Source organism: Medicago truncatula, chromosome 8 (assembly GCF_003473485.1).
Source record: "Medicago truncatula cultivar Jemalong A17 chromosome 8, MtrunA17r5.0-ANR, whole genome shotgun sequence".
In the NCBI taxonomy this organism is placed as follows: Eukaryota; Viridiplantae; Streptophyta; class Magnoliopsida; order Fabales; family Fabaceae; genus Medicago; species Medicago truncatula.
Window position 1 is genome coordinate 26,067,384 of NC_053049.1, and position 21,349 is coordinate 26,088,732.

Genomic DNA, 21,349 nt, shown 5'->3' on the forward strand with positions numbered 1-21,349 from the left:
AAGTAAATTAACAAGAAATGTATTTCATTAGTTGGTATTGTACATTCTTAGCAGAGTCACTCAAATAGTTGTTTATGAGCTTTAAGCATAATCCTTCATGACTTTACACTATTTATTATTTGCATAAGTGAAATGTAGGTGCCATGCATTCCAATAAATGTACCAATGAGCAGAATTGCTATGATTATGATCAATTCTAACCCAAATCGCCTAGCAGCTTTATTCATCTTTAAGTAGCAGAGGCAAGGAAACAACCATGACATTGCCACACTCAAAAAAGCACCAATAAAAGCCATAATGTATCCAAAAAATGGAACAAATAGTGCCACAAAGACACTGCTTACCACAATGGCTGTTCTAATGAGAATGCTAATAGGTCTTCTCTTGCATAGATGCCATTTTTCTTCAATGGCATTGATTATTGGAGTGATTATAATAGCATACTTAGTGAAAGGATTTATTACTGTGGTATATATTGCTAATTTTGTACTTATTGTATTTGTTGGTAGATTTAATGTGATTTGAGACTTCAAATGATCCCCAAACATGCTGTAGCCTAATACAGCTACGGTTCCATAGATAATTGTGCTTGCCATAAAGCAAACCAGCAAAACCTGCAATAAGCAAAATATCACTGTGGTAAGAACAAAGTAAAGTGACTTCATCTCTTGGATTTTAAAATACATCTTCTGTCAAATGGGTGTTACAATTTGAAATTAAAAAAAAATCAGTAATATTTTCAGTTTTTAATATAATATTATTAATTTTTTCAATACATTACATTACCAACTAATGAAATACATATTATTAATTACTTAGGATAGAATATTATGTTGAATATTATTAATTACTTAGGTTAGAATATTTTGTAAATATATCATAGCTTAGTCTCTAAGTTACTAGTGATATTTTTATATATGTTAGAAATTTATTTATGAAAAAAGAAAAACAAGAGACCAGGAAGACATAAACCTAACCTTGTAGAATAAGAAAAACAAGAATAAAATGTTATTCCAAAGACATTACTTACCTTAGAAAACTGCTTTCTGTCATTCATGGAATTGCATATTGTGGGCATCAGTGCATGAGCACAATAACAGAAAGCAAAAAGGCTCATAGCAGTTGTCAATCCTTCCAAATTAACTAACTTTCCTCTTTCATGAAACCCTACACCATCAACTTCTCCCACCCAAACAACACAACCAATCAAAACAACAGAAGTCACTACCCCACCAACAGATATGTAGGCCAAAGCTCCTAAACTTCTCAACCAAGTTGTAGGTAATATTATCAATGCAGTGATTAACACAAAACTACTTTTACTTCCAATATTAAGTCCAATAATTGTGAAGTTCATATTTGGAAATAACTTTTCTAAATTGTCACCTTCTAATATAAGAAGCACCACAGCAATTAAAAAAAGTTCTACATATATGAAACTTGCTATTACAACTCTTCCCTTATATCCAAAAGCAACCTCACCTATATCAGGATAGGATTTGATTAATGGTTGTTGATTCATACACCTTTCTAGAAGTAAAGCTGTGTACCAACATATCATGGCAAATATAATTAGTAACATGAAACTCAGCCACCCTCCTTGTGAAACTGCATATGGCATTGAGAGTATCCCAATACCTGAAAAGTATATATGAACTTTTTTTGAATCTTATACGACATAATCATATATAGGTGAAGAACATTATTTTAGGGAAGAATAGTTGGAGGACACCGATACATAATTACATTGAATTATATGATTGTCTCAAATTATTAGTGATGTCGGCCGTCAGTGTCCATATTGTGTCCTTTGTCCGTATCCGTTTACATAGTCCACAATTCAATTATTTTAGCGGTTCAACCATGACTATGCTTTGATTCAAACGGTTTAAAGCAATTGAACCATGATCTAAACGTCTTACCTTACCAGCATCATGAAGCTTTATAATATTGTAATGCCAAATCATATTTGAATGAGAGCTAAGAAAAGACATGTCTGTACACCCTCTCATTACTATTATAAGCAAAAATTACCATTTTAAATTCCTTCAATTAATGATGTATATGATCTTTATTACAGACCACATACATCATTTAATTAATAAATCTAAAATGTTGATTTTTGCTTATAATAGTGTTCGAAGAGTCATTATATTTATGACATTCTTGAATCATTTATATAAGGTAATAGTCATTTCAGTCATTGAATGTGTAACGAGTAGACATAATAGTTTTTTAGTGTATCGAAATTTGAAAATAGTCATTCTTTGTGCTCTATGTTAGTAAAAGTATTCATTTATATTAAAATATTTCGTTAATATTGTCATATTAGTCATTCAATATACATACTAATTGTCATATCAGTTCTTATAGCTGCTTACTTAGTCCTTATATGAAAAAAAGTTAATGTCAACACTAAAGGACTATTTTAATGTCAGAGACTACTTTAACTACAGAAGTGCACAATCAAAAACTATTTTAAATTGTTGATACATCAGGACTATTGTGGATGCTCGTTACACATTTAAGAATCAAAATTAATATCGTCACATTTATAAATGTTCTTGCGACACATGTTTCATTAACTAGTTATATAATTTAAAAAAATAATTCCTTTTTCCGAATAGCACATATTATGACTAACTTTTCATACAAGAGTTTGAGAAAACCTATTTGGGGTTGATCTAGTGGTTGACTTGGGATCTTGGAGTTTGCTCCTCCAAAGGTCTGAGGTTCGATTTCCTCTAATGTCAATTTCAGTGGGCTAAGTCCATACAGAGCTTGCTCTGGCTTTAAACGGGCCTCCCCACAAGTGGGCGGTGAGATTGGTCCCCTTGAATTAGTCGGTTCTTGGACCGGATATCGAGTTTTCAAAAAAAAGAGTTTGAGAAAGAAAATGTAATACCTGCCAAGGCATTGAGTCCATTGAAACAAGTTTTGATAAAAGAGGTTCCTTCTTTGTGCTGCCCTGAATTTGATGAAACTTGGAGCTGCCTTTCTATCTCCATTTTCTCTCTAGATAATTAGTTAGGGAATGAGAAAACCGTTGTTGCCTCTACACTATATGTAATAATTGGTTAATATATAGTGTTAAGTGGTATAGATTCCATGTGTCTAAAACAAGTGGTATAGATTCCACAAAATGGTTCTTAGTAAATGATTCATCAATGCACTTCAATCAAAGATACAATAGTTCCTTTAAAATATGAGAAAGTGACATGGTGTGTTTTAATTAGATAATTACCATCTGTATCTTAATTTTCTCTTTTTGTGATGAACATCATTTTTATCTTTATTAATAGTCAGTCTCATATTAAACGTAATTATAGGATTTTTGTTTGCTGTAGTAATTAATCATTGTGTGACAACTATTATTATAAATATATTACATAATAGAATATAATGAATTTTTGAGTGTGATTCACATAGCGATAATCCTTTATTTATTAAAGTAAAATAATCTGCTAACTACATTTTCCCTCAAAAGCTCCAATTAGCCCTCCTAATTCACCATTAATATCCACCTTCGTTTCCCAAGCTCCAATTAGCCCTCCTAATTCACCATTAATATCCACCTTTATTTCCCAAAATAATCTACTAACTACAATTTCCACCCAAAGCTCCAATTATCCCGTCTAATCAGTGGCGGAGCCAGGAAATTTATGGAGCCTGGGCGAAAAATTAATCGTAAATTCACATGTGATATAATATATAAACAGTCATAAATCGATTTTTTTTTTTTACCTAAAAAAAATCAAAATAAATGAAGTTTATCATTTTATCAACAAAAGTACAATTTAAAATAGGGTTATTAATTTAAATTAACCACGTAATATACGTGAAGTCTGAAAATTGACCCTGTAATTAAATAACATGTATTCTGACCATGTAATTCGAGATTTTTATTATTTATAACCTGTAATATACGCGAAGTCCAAAAAAGCAACTGAGAGATTGAATTTTTTCATGATTTTCCAGCGACGAGTTAAGAACGTTAAAATATGGCTTTAACAAAAAAATTATAAATTTTCGACAAACGACAAATTAATTATGAATTTTTAAAGTGTCAAAAGCTCAAAAAACAAAACAACAGAAATCTCGATCTATAAATCAAATTTTGAGCTCATTATTTGCAAAGACATCTATAAAAATACATAAAAGGGATTTGTAAAGTTTCATAGCATTTCGAAATCGTTTAAATTTATTTTGATTTTTCAACTGAAACGTGCAAAATTGAAATTTTGTTCCGCGTAAGCGTATACTCACAAGTCAAATTTAGTTCCCTAATTTTGTAGGCATGACTAGAACATGATAAGAAACATTCACAATGAAATTTTGTAAATTTTAAACGAGATACAAATTAATTATAAATTGTTTAAGAAATTCATAATTATGAGGGAATAAAAATTCATAATTAATTTATCCCTGGTCAAAGAAATTTAATTTTATGTAAAGCTATATTTTAACGTGCTAAACATGTAAGAAAAAAATAGTGAAAAAATTCAACATTTAGGTCACATGTTTAGACTACACGTATATTATAGGGTGATCAAAATTAAATAAGAAAAAATTCAAGTTACAATGTTAGAGTATATATTTTGTATTTTATTGGGTCATTTTTCAAATATAAAGTATATTAAAGAGTCAATTTGAACAATTAACCCGTTAAAATAAGAGAGATGAAACTGTCAATAGTGTGCCAAATAAAATTCCAAGACCTATTTACGTGTGACAATTTTCAAATTGCCCAAATTTTTCTTTTTATAAATGTGTTAATGAGCTTTTTGGTTGAGTCTAATGTGCAAAAATTATCGATCGAGCCCGGGCGACCGCCCGGGATCGCTACACGGTGGAACCGCCCATGCGTCTAATTCACCATTAATATTCACCTTCATTTTCAAAAAACAATTGATATTCAATTTCAAGACTCATCTACATTTCATATTCCCCACGTTCTACACAATTTATTTCTCCACTCTTCTCCTTCCAATATACATCCTTTATTTATTAAAGTAAAATAATAACTACAGTCCCCCCCTAAAAAGCTCCAATTAGCCCGCCTAATTCACCATTAATATCCACCTTAATTTCCAAAAAACAATTAATATTCACTTTCAAGACTCATTTACATTTCATATTCTCCACGTTTTGCACGATTTATTTATTGACTCTTCTCCTTCCAATATATATATAAATAATCTACCAACTATAGTTTACCCTCAAAAGCTCCAATTAGCCCGCCTAATTCACCATTAATATCCACCTTCATTTAATAAAAGAAAATTAATATTCACTTTCGAGACTCATCTACTAATATTCACTTTCGAGACTCATCTACATTTTATCCCCACGTTCTGCACGATTTATTTCTTGACTCTTCTCCTTCCAATATATATATATGAGATAGGATCCGTTGACACCACCAAATCCTATCCGTCTAAATTTTTAATCAAGCGGCTACGATTTATCTACGTGATAACTTGAGTGGACTCCTTTTACACTGTATTGATCTTTCCTTTAACGCTACTGTAATTACGTTTCCAGATTACCATGTCTCTTGTCCCTCCTTTAATGTCGATTTGCTTTTTACATATTAAATTCAATCAAAAGAGGAAGCTTATTGAAGAGAATGAGGTAAACAACTACTAAAAGTGAAATTTGGAGAGGAACCTTCTCGACTTCCACAAATTAAAATTACACCATTTCTTTGGACAAATAAAAACCCATGTCAATAGTATAAATTTATAGGTTCATGTTCTGGAAAATTCATTGTTTATATGTGTGTATCAACATTGAAGCACGTAATATTGTTTATTTTGTGATATGAAATAGTTGTTCACCATCAATATGAGGTAATCAATTATAGAAGTGAGATTCGGAAGGAAAAAAAAATAACGTTCTTGACATAACAAAACTAATTCAGAAATTTGGTCAAAAAAAAAAAAACTAATTCAGAAATAGATAATTGAAAGAATTATGATATTTCATCATTATTGGCATGGGATTCCAGTTTTTAATTCAATGAATGAATGAATTAATTAATTTTTTATTGATGGTGATATGAAATAGGTTATGAATCTTGTCAAAAAATGAAATAGGTTATGAATAAAAATGGAACTTGGTTTGTTGTGAGGAAAACATGCTTGATCAGTAAAAGAAGATGAAGGATAATCACTTATTTTTTGGCAACAAGAGATATGAAAGAGAGAAAATCACTCATTAATTATGGGAGCCAATTAAAGAGAGATCACAATAAGGTTTAAGTAAATAATTATGAACCTTTATATTAATTTCAAAGGATGGTTGTGATTTGGTGTCAACAGATCCTGACTATATATATATATATATATATATATATATATATAGGGATAGGATCAAATGACACGTGTCAAAATTAGTTTGACACCAAATCTTATCCATTCATTTCATTTAATCCAACGACTTAAAACTATCACCAAATTAATTAACATACATCAAATACTCTCTATCACCTAATTAAGAAACATATCTATCATTATTAATTCATAATCAAACAATACCTTCTTGTTTTTGGTAGATTCAAACCCTTTTTATTTTCCCCTAATTTTTTTCTTTTGGCCATAAACACAAACTCAAACTTTATAATTTTTATAAAATCATGATAAATCTTAATTCAGTTAAATATGAGACACAACGAGTCCTCTAAAAAAATTAGACCTATGAGTGACAGAATAATCTAATTAGCATGAACGATTCAAGAATCATTTGTCGAGTTTGTTATTTTTTTTAATACAATTTAATTAATTATTAAAAAAAATGAGTATATGAGATAAAGACAAAGAAATATCATTGATGGTGATGATGACTCAAACAACCATAGGTATATTAGTTTAACCATTCATTTTATAAAAAAGTTTAGAAAAAAAGTTTGAGTATGAATATAGAAATCTGGGAAAATTTATAAATTTGGAGAAATAAAAAAGAGGAACAAATAAATTTGGGGAAATAAAAATGGAATGTTTGATTATAAATTAATGATGATAGATATGCTTCTTAATTAGGTGATAGAGAGTATATGGTGTATATTAATTAATTTGGTGATAGTTTTAAACCTTTGGATTAAATGAAATGAATGGATGAGATTTGATGTCAAACTAATTTTGACACCATGGTGTCATTTGATCCTAACCCATATATATATATATATGCACACACTAGCGAAAAGACGGGAACTCACGTGTCCGTCATTTTATTGCGCTAACATATGAAAATTATTAACGGTAATTTTTTTTATAAAATTTTGATTTGGATTAAAACTAAAAATATAAATGTTTGTTGCTTTCAAGTTATAACAAACCAAACTAATCATGATTATTTATTTCAATGACACCAACAATATAACAAAAAATATAATCTAATTTTTTTTTTTGTGACACCAAGAACGATATTTATTATAGAAAAATTGTTTAAGGATATAATTGAGATAATGAAAAAGTAAGTATATCTAGTTGTATTTTGGTAGTGGTCGGGGTTTGAACCCCGGACCTTGCATATTTTATGCATTGTTCCAACTAACTGAGCTAAGCTCACGAGGACATTCATCTAGTTGTTTGTTACACTTTTTAAATGATAAAGGAAAAAAACCACACAAATATATATTTATATCGTGTTTGTTACATTTTTTTAATATTTAAATTTATTCTTATCAATTTCTTACATGTGTTGTTTGTATTTAAAATTGAGGGTATTTTTGAAAAGAAAAATCCAGCCCTAAAGAGCTGAGAGGGGTAGTTTTTTTTTTTTTTTTTTTGTGGTGGTCGGGGTTTGAACCCCGGACCTTGCAGACATTATACATTATCCATACCAACTGACCTAAGCTCACGAGAACAAGGGGTAGTTTTTTTTTTTTTTTTTGTGGTGACAGAGGTTTGAACACCAGACCTTGCATATTTTATGCATTGTCCATACCAACTGAGTTACGCTCACAAGGACAATATATATAGTATTGATGACACCAACAATATAACAAAAATATAATCTAAATTAATTTTTTAGTGACACCAACAACGATCTTAATTTCCTTATAAAAAACCACGATCTTTATTATAGAAAAAATTGTTTAAGGGTATAATTTGGATAATGAAAAAGTAAGTATAAATATACTTATCTAATAAGTATAATACGATATTTGAAATTCAAAATTCGAAAATTTTGAAAAAAAAATATTGGCGCAAAAAATGAAAATTCAAAAAATGCGATAAAAAATAAAAAAATTAGAATTCGTTTCCGACGAAATTTTCGTCGGTAACTAAACTAAAAAAAAAAATGCCAAATAATTCCAAAAATTTGAAAAAATATAAATTTTAACAATTTAAAAAAAAATGATATATATATATACTAAAAGTCCTTTTTCATTAAACAATCTTTCTTTCAAAAAAAAATTAAACAAATTTTCATTTGAATAAAACATTTTGAACAAGAAAATAATGGAAAAAATAATTGCTAATTGTTTATTTTTGCAAAAAAGTAAATATTGAATAAAAAGAAAAGTATGATAAAGAGAAATAAATATTTTTATGAAATTGTTGATGAAAGAAGTAGGAAGAAGAAATTTTATGTGGAAAAAATGATAATAGATTGTTGTTGAAGAAGATTAAAAGTTTTGTTGAAAATGAAGAGAATTTGTTGTTGGAAGAAGAAGTAGAAAGAAGAAAAAGAAAAAAAATTGTTGTGAAATTATTTGTTGTTGGAAGAAGTAGAAAGAAGAAAAATTGCTATTAAATTACTCGTTCTTGGAAGAATAAGTAGGAAGAAGAATTGTTGTTGGAAGAAGTAGTAGAAAGATGAAAAACAAGAAAAATTGTTGTTGGAAGAAGAGTAGGAAGAAGAAAAAGAAGAGAAAAAAGAAGGGAAAGAAGAAAATGAATTTATGTTGAAATAATTGAATGAGAATATGTATAGTAGTGTGTGATTTATACAGGGAATAATCTGAGCACGGTTTCTGAGGAAGTTTCCTAAGAAACATTTCCCCCTAAAAATTTGAATATTTCATTCCCTTCCACCAATTTTCATTTTCCCCCCAAAACATATTTTTAAAAAATTCATTATATGATAATTGAAATGATTATTTATTTTCTATATTTTGGGAAAAAAAAACAAAAAATTAATATTTTTTTTTTTTTAGGTTAAATTAATATAAAAGGAGCATTGAAATGAAACTATCTAAATTATAGAATTATGTTGAAACTACCCAAACAACACAACCAATCAAAACAACAGAAGTCACTATCCCACCAACAGATATGTAGACCAAAGCTCCCAAAATTCTCAACCAAGTTGATAGCAATATTATTAAAGCAGTGATTAACACAAAACTACTTTTACTTCCAATATTAAGTCGAATCATTGTGAAGTTCATATTTGGAAACAACTTTTCTAAATTGTCACCTTATAATATAAGAAGCTCTACATTTTTTTATTGATATTTGTTTAAATTTTGTCGCTCTGTGCTCTCCTAGGATTTAGCCGTGATTCCCAATTGCTCCACCTCTTCTGCATCGTTCTCCGTCCTGTTCGACTCAGTTGTGCCCTAGCTACATCATCGTTCTGCTTGCCTGGTCATGTTTGACTGGCAGGAGGAGCTTGCTCCTCCTTCCACCCTTGCTGTGATACCACCCAGCAATAGTATTGCAGCTGCAACTGTCCTGACACACAATGTTTCTTCTGCTTAGATGGTTGCGCCTGTGTAGACTGCAAAATCCTCTTTTGCACAGGTGTTACGTGGTACTCCGTCAACTACTGATTCTATCTCGTTTCCCTCTATCTGTGGAGAAACGCTAGCCATATCAATTTCAACCACTGTTTACTCCTGTGGTTTAGATTATTGTAAAATTAACCTCCGTGGTCGTTTGGTATTGAACAAATGCGACAAACCATATGCAACCAAAGATATCACCGCCAAACTACAGAAAGTATGGAAAATCAAAGGACCATGGCATATGCTATCCCTTGGTCGAGGTTTTTACGAATTCTTTTTTGCATCGCAGAAGACATGCACACGGTTTGGGTAGCTGGCACTGTAAGCTTGAAACCGGGGCTGCTCAGACTTTTCGAATGGACTAAGGATTTCGACCTGCATACTCAAAGACAAACTCACACGCAAGTATGAATTCGACTATGGGAACTCCCGCAAGAGTATTCGATGGAGATGACACTGTATGAAATTGTGGGCGCAGTGGGGACACCGTTACTGATTGATAATGTCACAAGGAACATATTGTATGGACACTACGCACGAATCCTGGTTGATTTGGACTTTTCAAAGAAGGTTTATTACGAGGTGATGGTCGAACGGGAGGGTTTTGCTTTTCCCATTGCTATTGAATACGAGGGTCTTCTGGATTTTTGCACGCCTTGACATAGTATTGGTCACAATATTAATTCATGCCGTCGGTAACACCCCCGAAGAGTGGAAACACATGAGTAGCCAACAAACGTTGGAAAGAAAACAATTGATAACGGTAAGCAACCGGTTCATTCGCAACAACCAAAACAAGCCTGGAAACCGAAGGATAATCCGGAGGGCATTAGGTCCTCAAAGGCGTTTGCATCCATGGATAGTGCTCAATAGGATGTCTTTATCCCTGAGATTGTATTGTTGGCAATGATGATACTGTTCCTGTACGGCAGCATGATACAAGCACATAACCACATGAATTGGCAGTCACGCAAAATACAGATGGCAAGGATATGGCAACTGACATGACAAATAAAGATACAAAGACAAACATAGCGCATGACACAACACAAATGGCAGTGCCTCAGAATTCTGTGAATGAAGAGTTTGAAGTTACTTACACATTTGAGGCTCAATCATATGTTACTACCAACCGGACAGAATGGCTTCCTAGCACCTCACTTCATGTGTTGGAAGAAATATCTGCTGATGAGAATATAGGCATGGTTGATCGTGGAAATGAGCAAGGCTCAACTGCTGCAGATTTCGAACAGGTCCAACACGCAACAAACAATAACACTGATGATGTAGAGGCAAATTTATCACTTCAGGTTCCGTCTGTTCAGCCAGAAGTACACAACATCAGGAACATACAAAATGATCTTGATTTATGGGCCAGTATACACGAATATGACCAACTAATGGCTGATGAAGGCTTCACTCAAGTGCTTTCAAAGTCGCAGAACCAAAGTCTTAAAAATCAAGTCATTGGCAAAGCCTTATTAAACCCGTGTGAAGGGTGGTCATCCTCCATCTTCCCAATGATTATGTTATATTGAAATGTCCGAGGTATTGGCAATGTCGATACCAAAATTGCTTTACAATTCATAAACCATTGTTAATTTTTGTGGCGGAACCGATGATTGCTTTTGAGAGTGTTCCTCCATGGTATTGGGATAGTATTGGGGTTTCTAAATATTTTGTAAATAGTAGAGAGAATTTGCAACCTAATCTTTGGGCTCTTTGGGGCAGTGAGATTAATGCAACTGTGATGTTTATTTCTGATCAGTGTATTGCCTTGGAAATTTCTTGTCAGCAATCTACTGTTTATATTGCCGCCGTTTATGCAAGCACTTTATATTTAAAGTGACGTCAGCTTTGGGCTGATATGACTAGTTTGAAAGGGTGCTTCCATGGTCCTTGGCTATTCATTGGTGATTTTAACGCGGTTTTGGGTGCTCATGAGAAGCGTGGTTGTCGGCCTCCTCCTCCTTTGTCTTGTATTGATTTTATAAATTAGTTGAATGCTAATCTTTTACATCACCTTCATACTTTGGATGCTTTTTTTACTTGGTCCAATGGTAGGTTGGGCTCAGATAATGTTGCTCTCCGTCTTGATAGGGGAATTTGTAATGAAGAATGGATCAATTTTTGGCGTAGTTCCACTTGTGCTGCTTTAGTGCGCCATCAATCGGATCATCACCCTTTGCTTATGTCTATTGATTTTTGTACTTCGCAACGTTCAAGGACTTACAAATTTTTTAAAACTTGGACAGAACATGAGGATTGCCGGAGAATTGTTGCGGAAAATTGGTCTAAGAATACTAGAGGGCATGGAATGGCTCGGTTGCAAGCTAAGCTCAAACACATGAAACAACTGTTTAGGCATTGGAATAACACAATTTTTGGGGATGGAGATAGGAAGGTTCGTATGGCAGTGGATGAGGTAAATCAGATTCAACATATTATAGATACTGTTAAATTTCTTGGAAGAAGTAGAAAGAAGAAAAATTGCTGTTAAATTATTTGTTGTTGGAAGAAGTAGTAGAAAGATGAAAAGCAAGAAAAATTGTTGTTGAAATATTGAATAAAAAGGGAATAAATAGGCAATTACCCCCCTGAAATTGTAAGTTTCGTGAGTTACCCCCGTAAAATTAACAAAACTTCAATTACCCCCCTAAAATTGCACAACGTTAATCAATTTACCCCCTCCGTCAAATTCTTCTGTTAGTCAACATGACGTTTTGCAAATACACGCCACCCCCCCCCCCCCCCCCCCCCCCCTCCCGAAATTTTGCACTTGTGTGCAAAATGCCCCTCGAACTTGAAAATTTATATATTTCTTTTCTTATCCTTAACAAATGTGAAAGAGGAGATGAAGGAATATCAATACTACTATAATCCATGGATAAATATTAACTTTTGGTTTTATAGTAGTATTGTAATGATTAAAATAAATAACTTTTATGTTGCATACAAGCTCACTCCATATCCAAGTGATTAAATTAATAACTTGAACCATTTTTTGTAATGAAGAAAATTGGGGTAAATCTTTTGAGGCAAAGATTTGAAAAAAATCTAAATATTTGAAAAAATATAAATTTTAACAATTTTAAAAAAATGATTTATATATATATATATACACACACACACACTAAAAGTCCTTTTTCATTAAACAATCTTTCTTTCAAAAAAAAAAATTAAACAAATTTTAATTTGAATAAAACATTTTGAACAAGAAAATAATGGAAAAAATAATTGCTAATTGTTTATTTTTGCAAAAAAGTAAATATTGAATAAAAAGAAAAGTACGATAAAGAGAAATAAATATATTTATGAAATTGTTGATGAAAGAAGAAGTAGGAAGAAGAAATATTACGTGGAAAAAATGATAATAGATTGTTGTTGAAGAAGATTAAAAATTTTGTTGAAAATGAAGAGAATTTGTTGTTGGAAGAAGAAGTAGAAAGAAGAAAAAGAAAAAAAATTGTTGTTAAATTATTTGTTGTTGGAAGAAGTAGAAAGAAGAAAAATTGCTGTTAAATTATTTGTTGTTGGAAGAATAAGTAGAAAGAAGAATTGTTGTTGGAAGAAGTAGTAGAAAGATAAAAAACAAGAAAAATTGTTGTTGGAAGAAGAGTAGAAAGAAGAAAAAGAAGGGAAAGAAGAAAATGAATTTATGTTGAAATAATTGAATGAGGATATGTGTAGTAGTGTGTGATTTATATAGGAAACAATCTGAGCACGGTTTTTAAGGAAGTTTCCTTTCTTAAAAATTTAAATATTTCGTTCCCTTCCATCAATTTTCATTTTCCCCCAAAAATATATTTAAAAAAAATCGATTATATGATAATTCAAATGATTAATTATATTTTGGGTCCCTCTAATATGGACCTCTTTTTTAAAGGTCCAAACATGGACCTCTCCAACTTAACTTGCCATAGCCTGTTACAATTTTTTTTAATTTTTTTCGCTATACTCTTTTTATCTGCTTCTTCTCCACGTGCTATATCATCTTCACGTAATCCTTCCAAGTAGCTTTCTTGATTGTGATAAACCTGTTTTTATGTTTAATTAACTATTAATTAATTAATAATATGCAACATATTATATATTATTCAGTTTCTTTGCTCTCCCAAAAAACTGAAGTAAAAAACAAAACAAAAGAAATGCAGTTTCTCCACCGTCTTCCATTCTTCAGTCATCGGTGGGTTTATTTACCGTCAAAATTAATTCATTTTTTCACAATTTTTAACTGTTAAATGCTCATTTGTTTTATTTTTACCGAAAACTTAGTAAATCAGATCTAATTAAAACTTACAAGTTCTTAAATCAGACATGTTGGAAACAATAAACTGTCAATACCCTTTTTTGAAGAAATCAGATCTAATTTGAAGAGACTGTTCATACCCATTTGTTGTACTACACTATTCCTTACCATGTAGCACTATTTCCATTGCATTCCTTAATTCACTTTAACTTGCAAATTAAAAATGTGTGCATGTTGGGGAATTACAAAGGGATGGTGACCATGGAAATGGAGGCACAATAAAGGGCATTCTCTTGTAACAAGCAAAGAAAAAGGGTAGCATTTTTCTATTTTAATTTTATTATTTGATCAACCGGTTGCATTACCTAATACAGCAAGTTGAACTAAAAGGTCCATGGTTGGACCTATTTTTGAAAGGTGCATATTAGGTGGAAAAAAAAAATTATTATATATTTTTTTTGGTTAAATTAATTTAAAAGGAGCATTGAAATGAAACTATCTAAATTATAGAATTATGTTGAAACTACCCAAACAAAAGAAGTCATTATCCCACCAACAGATATGTAGACCAAAACTCCTAAACTTCTCAACCAAGTTGATGGCAATATTATCAAAGCAGTGATTAACACAAAACCACTTTTACTTCCAATATTAAGTCCAATCATTGTGAAGTTCATATTTGAAAACAACTTTTCTAAATTCTCACCTTATATATAAGCTCTAAATTTTTTGATTGATATTTGTTAAAATTTTGTCGCCATGAGCTCTCCTAGGGTTTAGCCGCGATTCCCAATTGCACCACCTCTTCTGCACCGTTCTCCGTCCTGTCTGACTCAGTTGTTCCCTAGCTGCATCATCGTTCTGCTTGCTTGGTCATGTTTGACTGGCAGGCGGAGTGATCAGTGCATTTTTAATGTACTTTCTTCTATCTTATGCTATGGAAATTCTATGATTTGTCCCTTTATTTTTAGTGTTTTTAATGTGTTTTCTAAGTTTAGTTTAGTTTTACATTTATTTTATTTTCGCTACTTATTTTTTGAATAATTAGTAATTTGACACCTTTCATTGCGCAGGGCATAACTCGAGCTTTGGTTATCCGTTTGAGGCGTAAATATAGGCGTTGGAAAGCTAAGGAAAATATCTACAACTTTCATGTTGAGCACGAAGCCCAGTTTGGACGTCCTCATGATAAAAAATTTCATTCTCTAAAGCAGTTGTGCTGACTACGAGTTTGGGTCAAATGGTTTTAACCGTAAATGGGTCGAGTAGCCAACTTTTTCCCCAACTATTGCTGTAACTCGGTTTTATGAATTAGGTTAATGTTTAGACCTATAAATAAGGCTGAAACAGCCAGAACATCATCTTTTATTCATTCAGCCGTATTATCAAAACCTGTGTGCAAACTTTTTGTGATGGAAGCCTAAACCCTAAATTGATCCATTGGTGTAAGGGTGCTTTGTTTATGAATTCTTGAGGTTTGGATTCTAATGCTAATTTTTTTTACATGTCAATTGCTGTCGATATCAATTTCATGTCTCTTTAATTCGATTTGATGCCTACTCAATTTCGATTCTATTGATGCAAATTCAATTATATTGATGCTTACTCAATCTGTTTCGGTTTTGCACCATTGAGATTATTTGAGTTGTTTTATTGCTTGTATAAATCAGTTTGAATAGAAATTGATATACCTTATGGCGCTTATCATATAAGATTGATTGAATTCTGTTATTATGATATTAACTGTGTTCTAAGTGACGCTTGTTCACTCTCATGGTTAGTTGAACACATTCTGATGCTTAATCGAATGGAATTTGTATAAAATTAATTATGGCTTGTTTACTTAGTTTTATAATCAATCAGGCCTTTGACATGTGAATGAATCTTTATCAAGAACCCATGATAGAAGGAATAAACGTAGTATGCCTAAAACCAATGGATTGATTGCTTTTTATTAATTGAATTTCTCCTAATTTGCAAGTTGTTCCGTGAAGCAAACAAAACCCCCCAATTTATATTTTTGAATTCATAGCTGCTGTTCTTGTTATTGGTAATTGTTAAATAAAAAATCCTCGAGAGAAGACCAAGGTTAACTACCTTGTACTACTTGTTTTAAAATACTTATTTTTGATCGTGCACGACAACGATCACGGAGCTTGCTCCTCCTTCCACCCCTGCTGCGATTCCACCCAGCAATAGTATTGCGGCTGCAACTGTCCCGACACACAATGTTTCTTCTGCTCAGATGGCTGCACCTGTGCAGACTGCAAAACCCTCTTTCGCACCGGCGTTACGTGGCACTCCGTCAACTAATGATCCTATCTCGTTGCCCTCTATCCGTGGAGAAACGCTAGCCATATTAATTTCAACCATTGCTTACTCCCGTGGGTACTTCGAAACAACTAAATTTGTACGTTGGTTGTAGAAATGTGTTCCTCCATCACTAATTTGTACGTTGGTTACTACGAAACAACTAAATATGTTTTTCTTCAAGAACTTAACCACTATTCGTGCGTCATTTGTTGGCAACACCATTGTCTTGTCTTGCCTAAATTAAGGGTAAAATCATATTAAATTAACTTACGATTGGTTCATTAATTTAACGTTATTCTAATTCTTTCATGACAATCCAAATTATTTGCATATGTTTTTTATGCATCAAAAGTACTTTAATCTACACTTAACTTCCACGATGATCAGCATCAAAGCATCCCTTGAATAATTTTGATTAATTCATGGTGTCGGGGGACGGTATATAAATAAATCAACAGAAAATGTGTATATCATCACGTGGATATATAGACTATGCTTTTTAAATATTAAATTAAGTAAGATCATTTAGCTTGGACTGCAGAATCTTAGAAAATGTGTATATCATCACGTGAATATTAAATTAAGTACAAACATTCACTGGATATTTTTTTTTTTTTTGGAGTGGAACATTTAGTGGAACTTGTTTATTAGAAATTAATGGGTTTTGCTAAGTTTGTGCGTGAAATTTGATTCGATTCATACCGAACATAAAAGAAATTGGGGAAGGGAATTATACACTATTGACTAAAGTTATACCAATGATTAGTTTCTAAAAGTTGTAATGTTAAATTCTTATCCTTAAAGTGACATCTTACATATGATTTCTGTACAATTCATTGTTGCGAATAGGTGAAATTAACTTAATTATAATCGACTATACAAATGGAGATTAGTTTCATATTTTTTAATATTTTTTTTCTTACGAAAGACAGTCTTTTAATTAGCCGGTCTAAATGGTCAACAAAAATCTTAGGGATGATTATTTTTCAAGCACAAGTTGAGGCAACAAAGAAATAGTATATACTTTGTAAAAAAAAAAAAATAGTAAATATTTTTTCTTCCAATTATAGTACTATTTAACTAATTTTTCAACTTTGCATCAATAACCTACATATAAAGAGGTATATAGTTTCTCCTCGTGAGCTTAACTTAGTTGGTAAGGACAATGCATATATAATATATGCAAGGTCTGGGTTCGAACCCCAATCACCACAAAAGAAAAAAGAGGTATATAGTTTTAGAGTAACATTTTTTCTTCTGATTATACCTTTCATTTAAAATTTTTATTTTATGGAAAGAAGGAATTCATTTACATTATTGTGTTTACTAGTTTACCCTTTTTAAATTATTATTTTAATTTAAATAAAAATTCATTAAAATAAAAATAATTACACTGCAATCAGAACAATATCTTCTTTAAAAAAGGAACAACCTATACTATATAAACAATCTGTTTTAATTTTATTGAACAAAATTATTTAAATGTAATACATGTTAAAACAAATTGATCGTACCTGATAAGAAGGTGACTGTCGTCGTTTTAAATGCAGTGGTTTGAGTGGTGGTGAAATGCGCCAAAATGCTTCTTGGAGCAGATGGGGGTGTGTACCTGCAGGCACTCTGACACTCAAGTAAGTAGAGATTAGAGAGTGAAGGTTTAGAGGAAGAGATAGATTCTACATTGGGGACTGCTATGAGTCCCCTAGTTATAATATAGGTGGAGGGTTGCAGAGCCGTTGTAATGGCACACTTGACTTTGGCGGTTACGAAATCGTGGAAAGTGTAACCGCCAGAGAGTTTATTGCGGGAACGTGCAGAGAGACATTGTGGTTCGTTTGAACCAGTCTCGTTTTCTCCGTGCACCCCCCTTGTGGGAAAGGGGTGTGACGCAAGTAACTTTGCCGAACGTGGTGTTTAGGATTTGGATTGTATTGGGTTGAATAAAGATTACAAGAAATGCTTGAGTTTGTGATCAGTGTACGCTTGAAATTAAAGCCTTTGAGGAGACATAAGTTTTCAATTGAATTGTCATATATTAATCTCGTTTATTGCTACTATGTTTATGCCTTTTGCTTGTGGACAAGCAAAGATTCAAGTGTGGGGGAGTTTGATGAGTCATTAATTATCTATTTTAGTATAATATTTAGTTTCGTTTTAATTAGATTTAAGTTTATTTTATTTTAATATTATTTCCTTTTATAACTATTTTACTTCAAATTGCATATTATTATATTTCAGGAAGAAATATATGATGGATTGAATCTCGGAGCAAAAGAAAGGGGTTTAGAGCTGATTCGGGCAAAAATACGAAGATTCGGACACAAAAATATGTCTCCCCCAAGTCATAAGCTTGGCACGGCCCGTGCTAACATTGGCACGGCCGTGCCATCTCCTAGGACTGCCGTTTGCTGCTTTTGCTTAGATTTTAAGCTACTCTATTTTAGTTTTACCAAAAAGCCCGCATTTTCTTGTGGAACATTCTAGTCATGTAATTGCTTAGATTCTAAGTCGAATGTAAACTATAAATAGAGTAGCTAGCCATCACAAATATTCATCTTTTATTCTTTGAATTCAATAAGTGACAATTGTCTTTCTTAATAAAAGTTCTTTTCTTTTCCTTCACTTTCTTGTTATTTACTTTCATGTTTTTCTCCTTCTCCATGTCTATGATAAACATGAGTGAGTAGACTTCTCTTGTCTTGGGATTGTTGGATAAGTCTAATGCCATAATCCTAATCAAACCAAGCTTTAACCCTAATCTTATGTAACCCTAATCTCTAATCTAAATTCACCGTTTTAACATGAATTAACCATTATCAAACCGTGGAAATGAAAGTGGAGGGTTTGATAATTGTTAATCCATCATCTCAAATATCAATGCATAAAACGAAAGTGGAGCTTTGATATTGGAACAAGTGAATTTAGACCAAGGTTGTAAAGGTAGCGAAATAGTCTTTGCAATCTTTGAGACATATAAGTTTCGAACTTCAAGGATTCTAGTAGTAATCAAGTCAGCGAAATAGGCTTGGTTGCTAGATGAACCAAAATCTAATAGTAATCAAGTCAGCGAAATATGGTTGATTGCTAGAGGAACATAAGAGAATCTGTCTTTAGAAGTTAGGTCTAACATAAGGTTCTAGGTTTAATAGTTTGGTTTGTGAAGGATTTGTCACCATGACGAACCAATGATCCCAAGGCTCTTTTTATTATATTATCTTTCAACCGTTTGAAAACCCCCAGTTTGCAACTTAATTCTCTTCTAATCATCAACAAAAGTTAACTGAATTTAACAACTCCCTGTCGGAACGATACTTTTTTATTACTACTTCGATAGAATCGTGCACTTGCGGTTTTATCCCAACAATGAGCGGTTGAACATGCGGCGTCCAGTTGGGCGAGTCCGGTTCTCCCTATAATGCAGTTATAGAGAGAAGGGTAGTCGATTACCAGGAATGGGATATTTATTGTTGTTTTTGGCCTCCTTTTCGCCGAAGGTGATCAGCAGCTCTACATATTGTAACACCCCGTTTTCCCAACGTAAAAATTTCATTTAATTAATCAGAGTAATTCACATAAACGGAATGTCACACTTCTTTTCTTAAAATCATAAACGGAATAATTAACTAATTATCCTTCAAAATTCAATAACATAATATTTAATACTTCGCAGCGGAATTTATTCGAACATCTAAAATAATTTTGGCACGAAGGCCTCATCAAAGTATCTCATAAAAATCCATTTAACAACTTAATCATGTAAATTCATAAGCAATACGTAAGGAATAGAAAAGCATGCAACAAAGTTCCCATCCCGTTACATATCAGAGCACATAAAGACACACATGAGAGATAATTCACTAACGACAGCAGTCTAACATCAACTTAAACTCGATCACCTGCAAGTTACTCATACAAAGAGCAACATTTCCAAGTAGAAGGGGTGAGATTTCACAAAACAATAATATCAAGCATATAATTCATTAATTATATTTAACAACATAAATAACTTCATCTATTAGTAATAATAATCATTTATGTAATGATTCTTAATAACTCAACCAACTTCTAATTATCATTAACTTCATATTCATCACATTATAAACTTCGTCATATAGCACAGCACATAATAACCAAATCATAACCAACATAGATCATCACATCATAAATATCATCTTTAACACACAACATAATCATCATCTCATAATAACTTAAACCACACAACATAATCATCACTTAATAATAATAATCATATACAACACAACATAATCATCATCTTATAATGATATAAACAACACATATTCATCATCTTATAATAATACAACAACACATATTCATCATCTTATAATAATATAACAACATATTCATCATCTCATCATAATATAACAACACATATTCGTCATCTCATAATAATATAACAACATATTCATCATCTCGTCATAATATAACAACACATATTCATCATCTCATAATAACTTAACAACAACATATTCATCATCTCGTCATAATATAACAACACATATTTATCATCTCATAATAATTTAAACAACAACATATTCATCATCTCGTCATAATATAACAACACATATTTATCATCTCATAATAACTTAAACAACAACAAATTCATCATCTCGTAATAATATAACAACACATATTTATCATCTCATAATAACTTAAACAACAACAATTAATAAATATTAATACTTCACTTAGTTCTTTATTAACAACTCATTGACAAATGACAACTTAACGACAACGACAACGCAACTTCAACTTCTTAATCATGCATGTGGTACCAACCAGGGCATCAAGCCCCCAACATATTGAGTGTAAATAGGATCACAGAGCATCAAGCCCTCTCCCTTCACATATTATGTATAAATATATATTACAGAGCATCAAGCCCTCACCCAACGTAAATGAGTATGCAATGGACTCAACATCTTAACAACTTAACAATTTAGACATCTCTTATGACTCCAATAATTTGGATCAACATCTTACAACTTAAACAACTTAAACCAACATTAGCATCTTAATGATATTAATACATA

General features: G+C 31.8%; 1 protein-coding gene across 2 annotated transcripts in view; it reads right to left on the reverse strand.

The window, feature by feature from the left end:
* Positions 1 to 7: 7 nt before the first annotated feature.
* Positions 8 to 21,349, reverse strand: part of LOC25502686 (amino acid transporter AVT1I) — a 49,658-nt gene continuing 28,316 nt past the window's right edge. Inside the window, exons 1-3 of one of the 2 annotated variants that reach the window (XM_024772748.2) lie at positions 2,906 to 3,148; positions 1,031 to 1,638; positions 8 to 614 (exon numbers count right to left, since the gene is read on the reverse strand). In XM_024772748.2, the coding sequence (XP_024628516.1) occupies positions 96 to 614; positions 1,031 to 1,638; positions 2,906 to 3,008 (1,230 nt within the window). In that variant the 5' untranslated portion in view covers positions 3,009 to 3,148 and the 3' untranslated portion in view covers positions 8 to 95. Of the gene's footprint in view, positions 615 to 1,030; positions 1,639 to 2,905; positions 3,149 to 21,349 lie in introns of those variants that run through there. The other variant, XM_039828514.1, reaches the window with a different exon arrangement.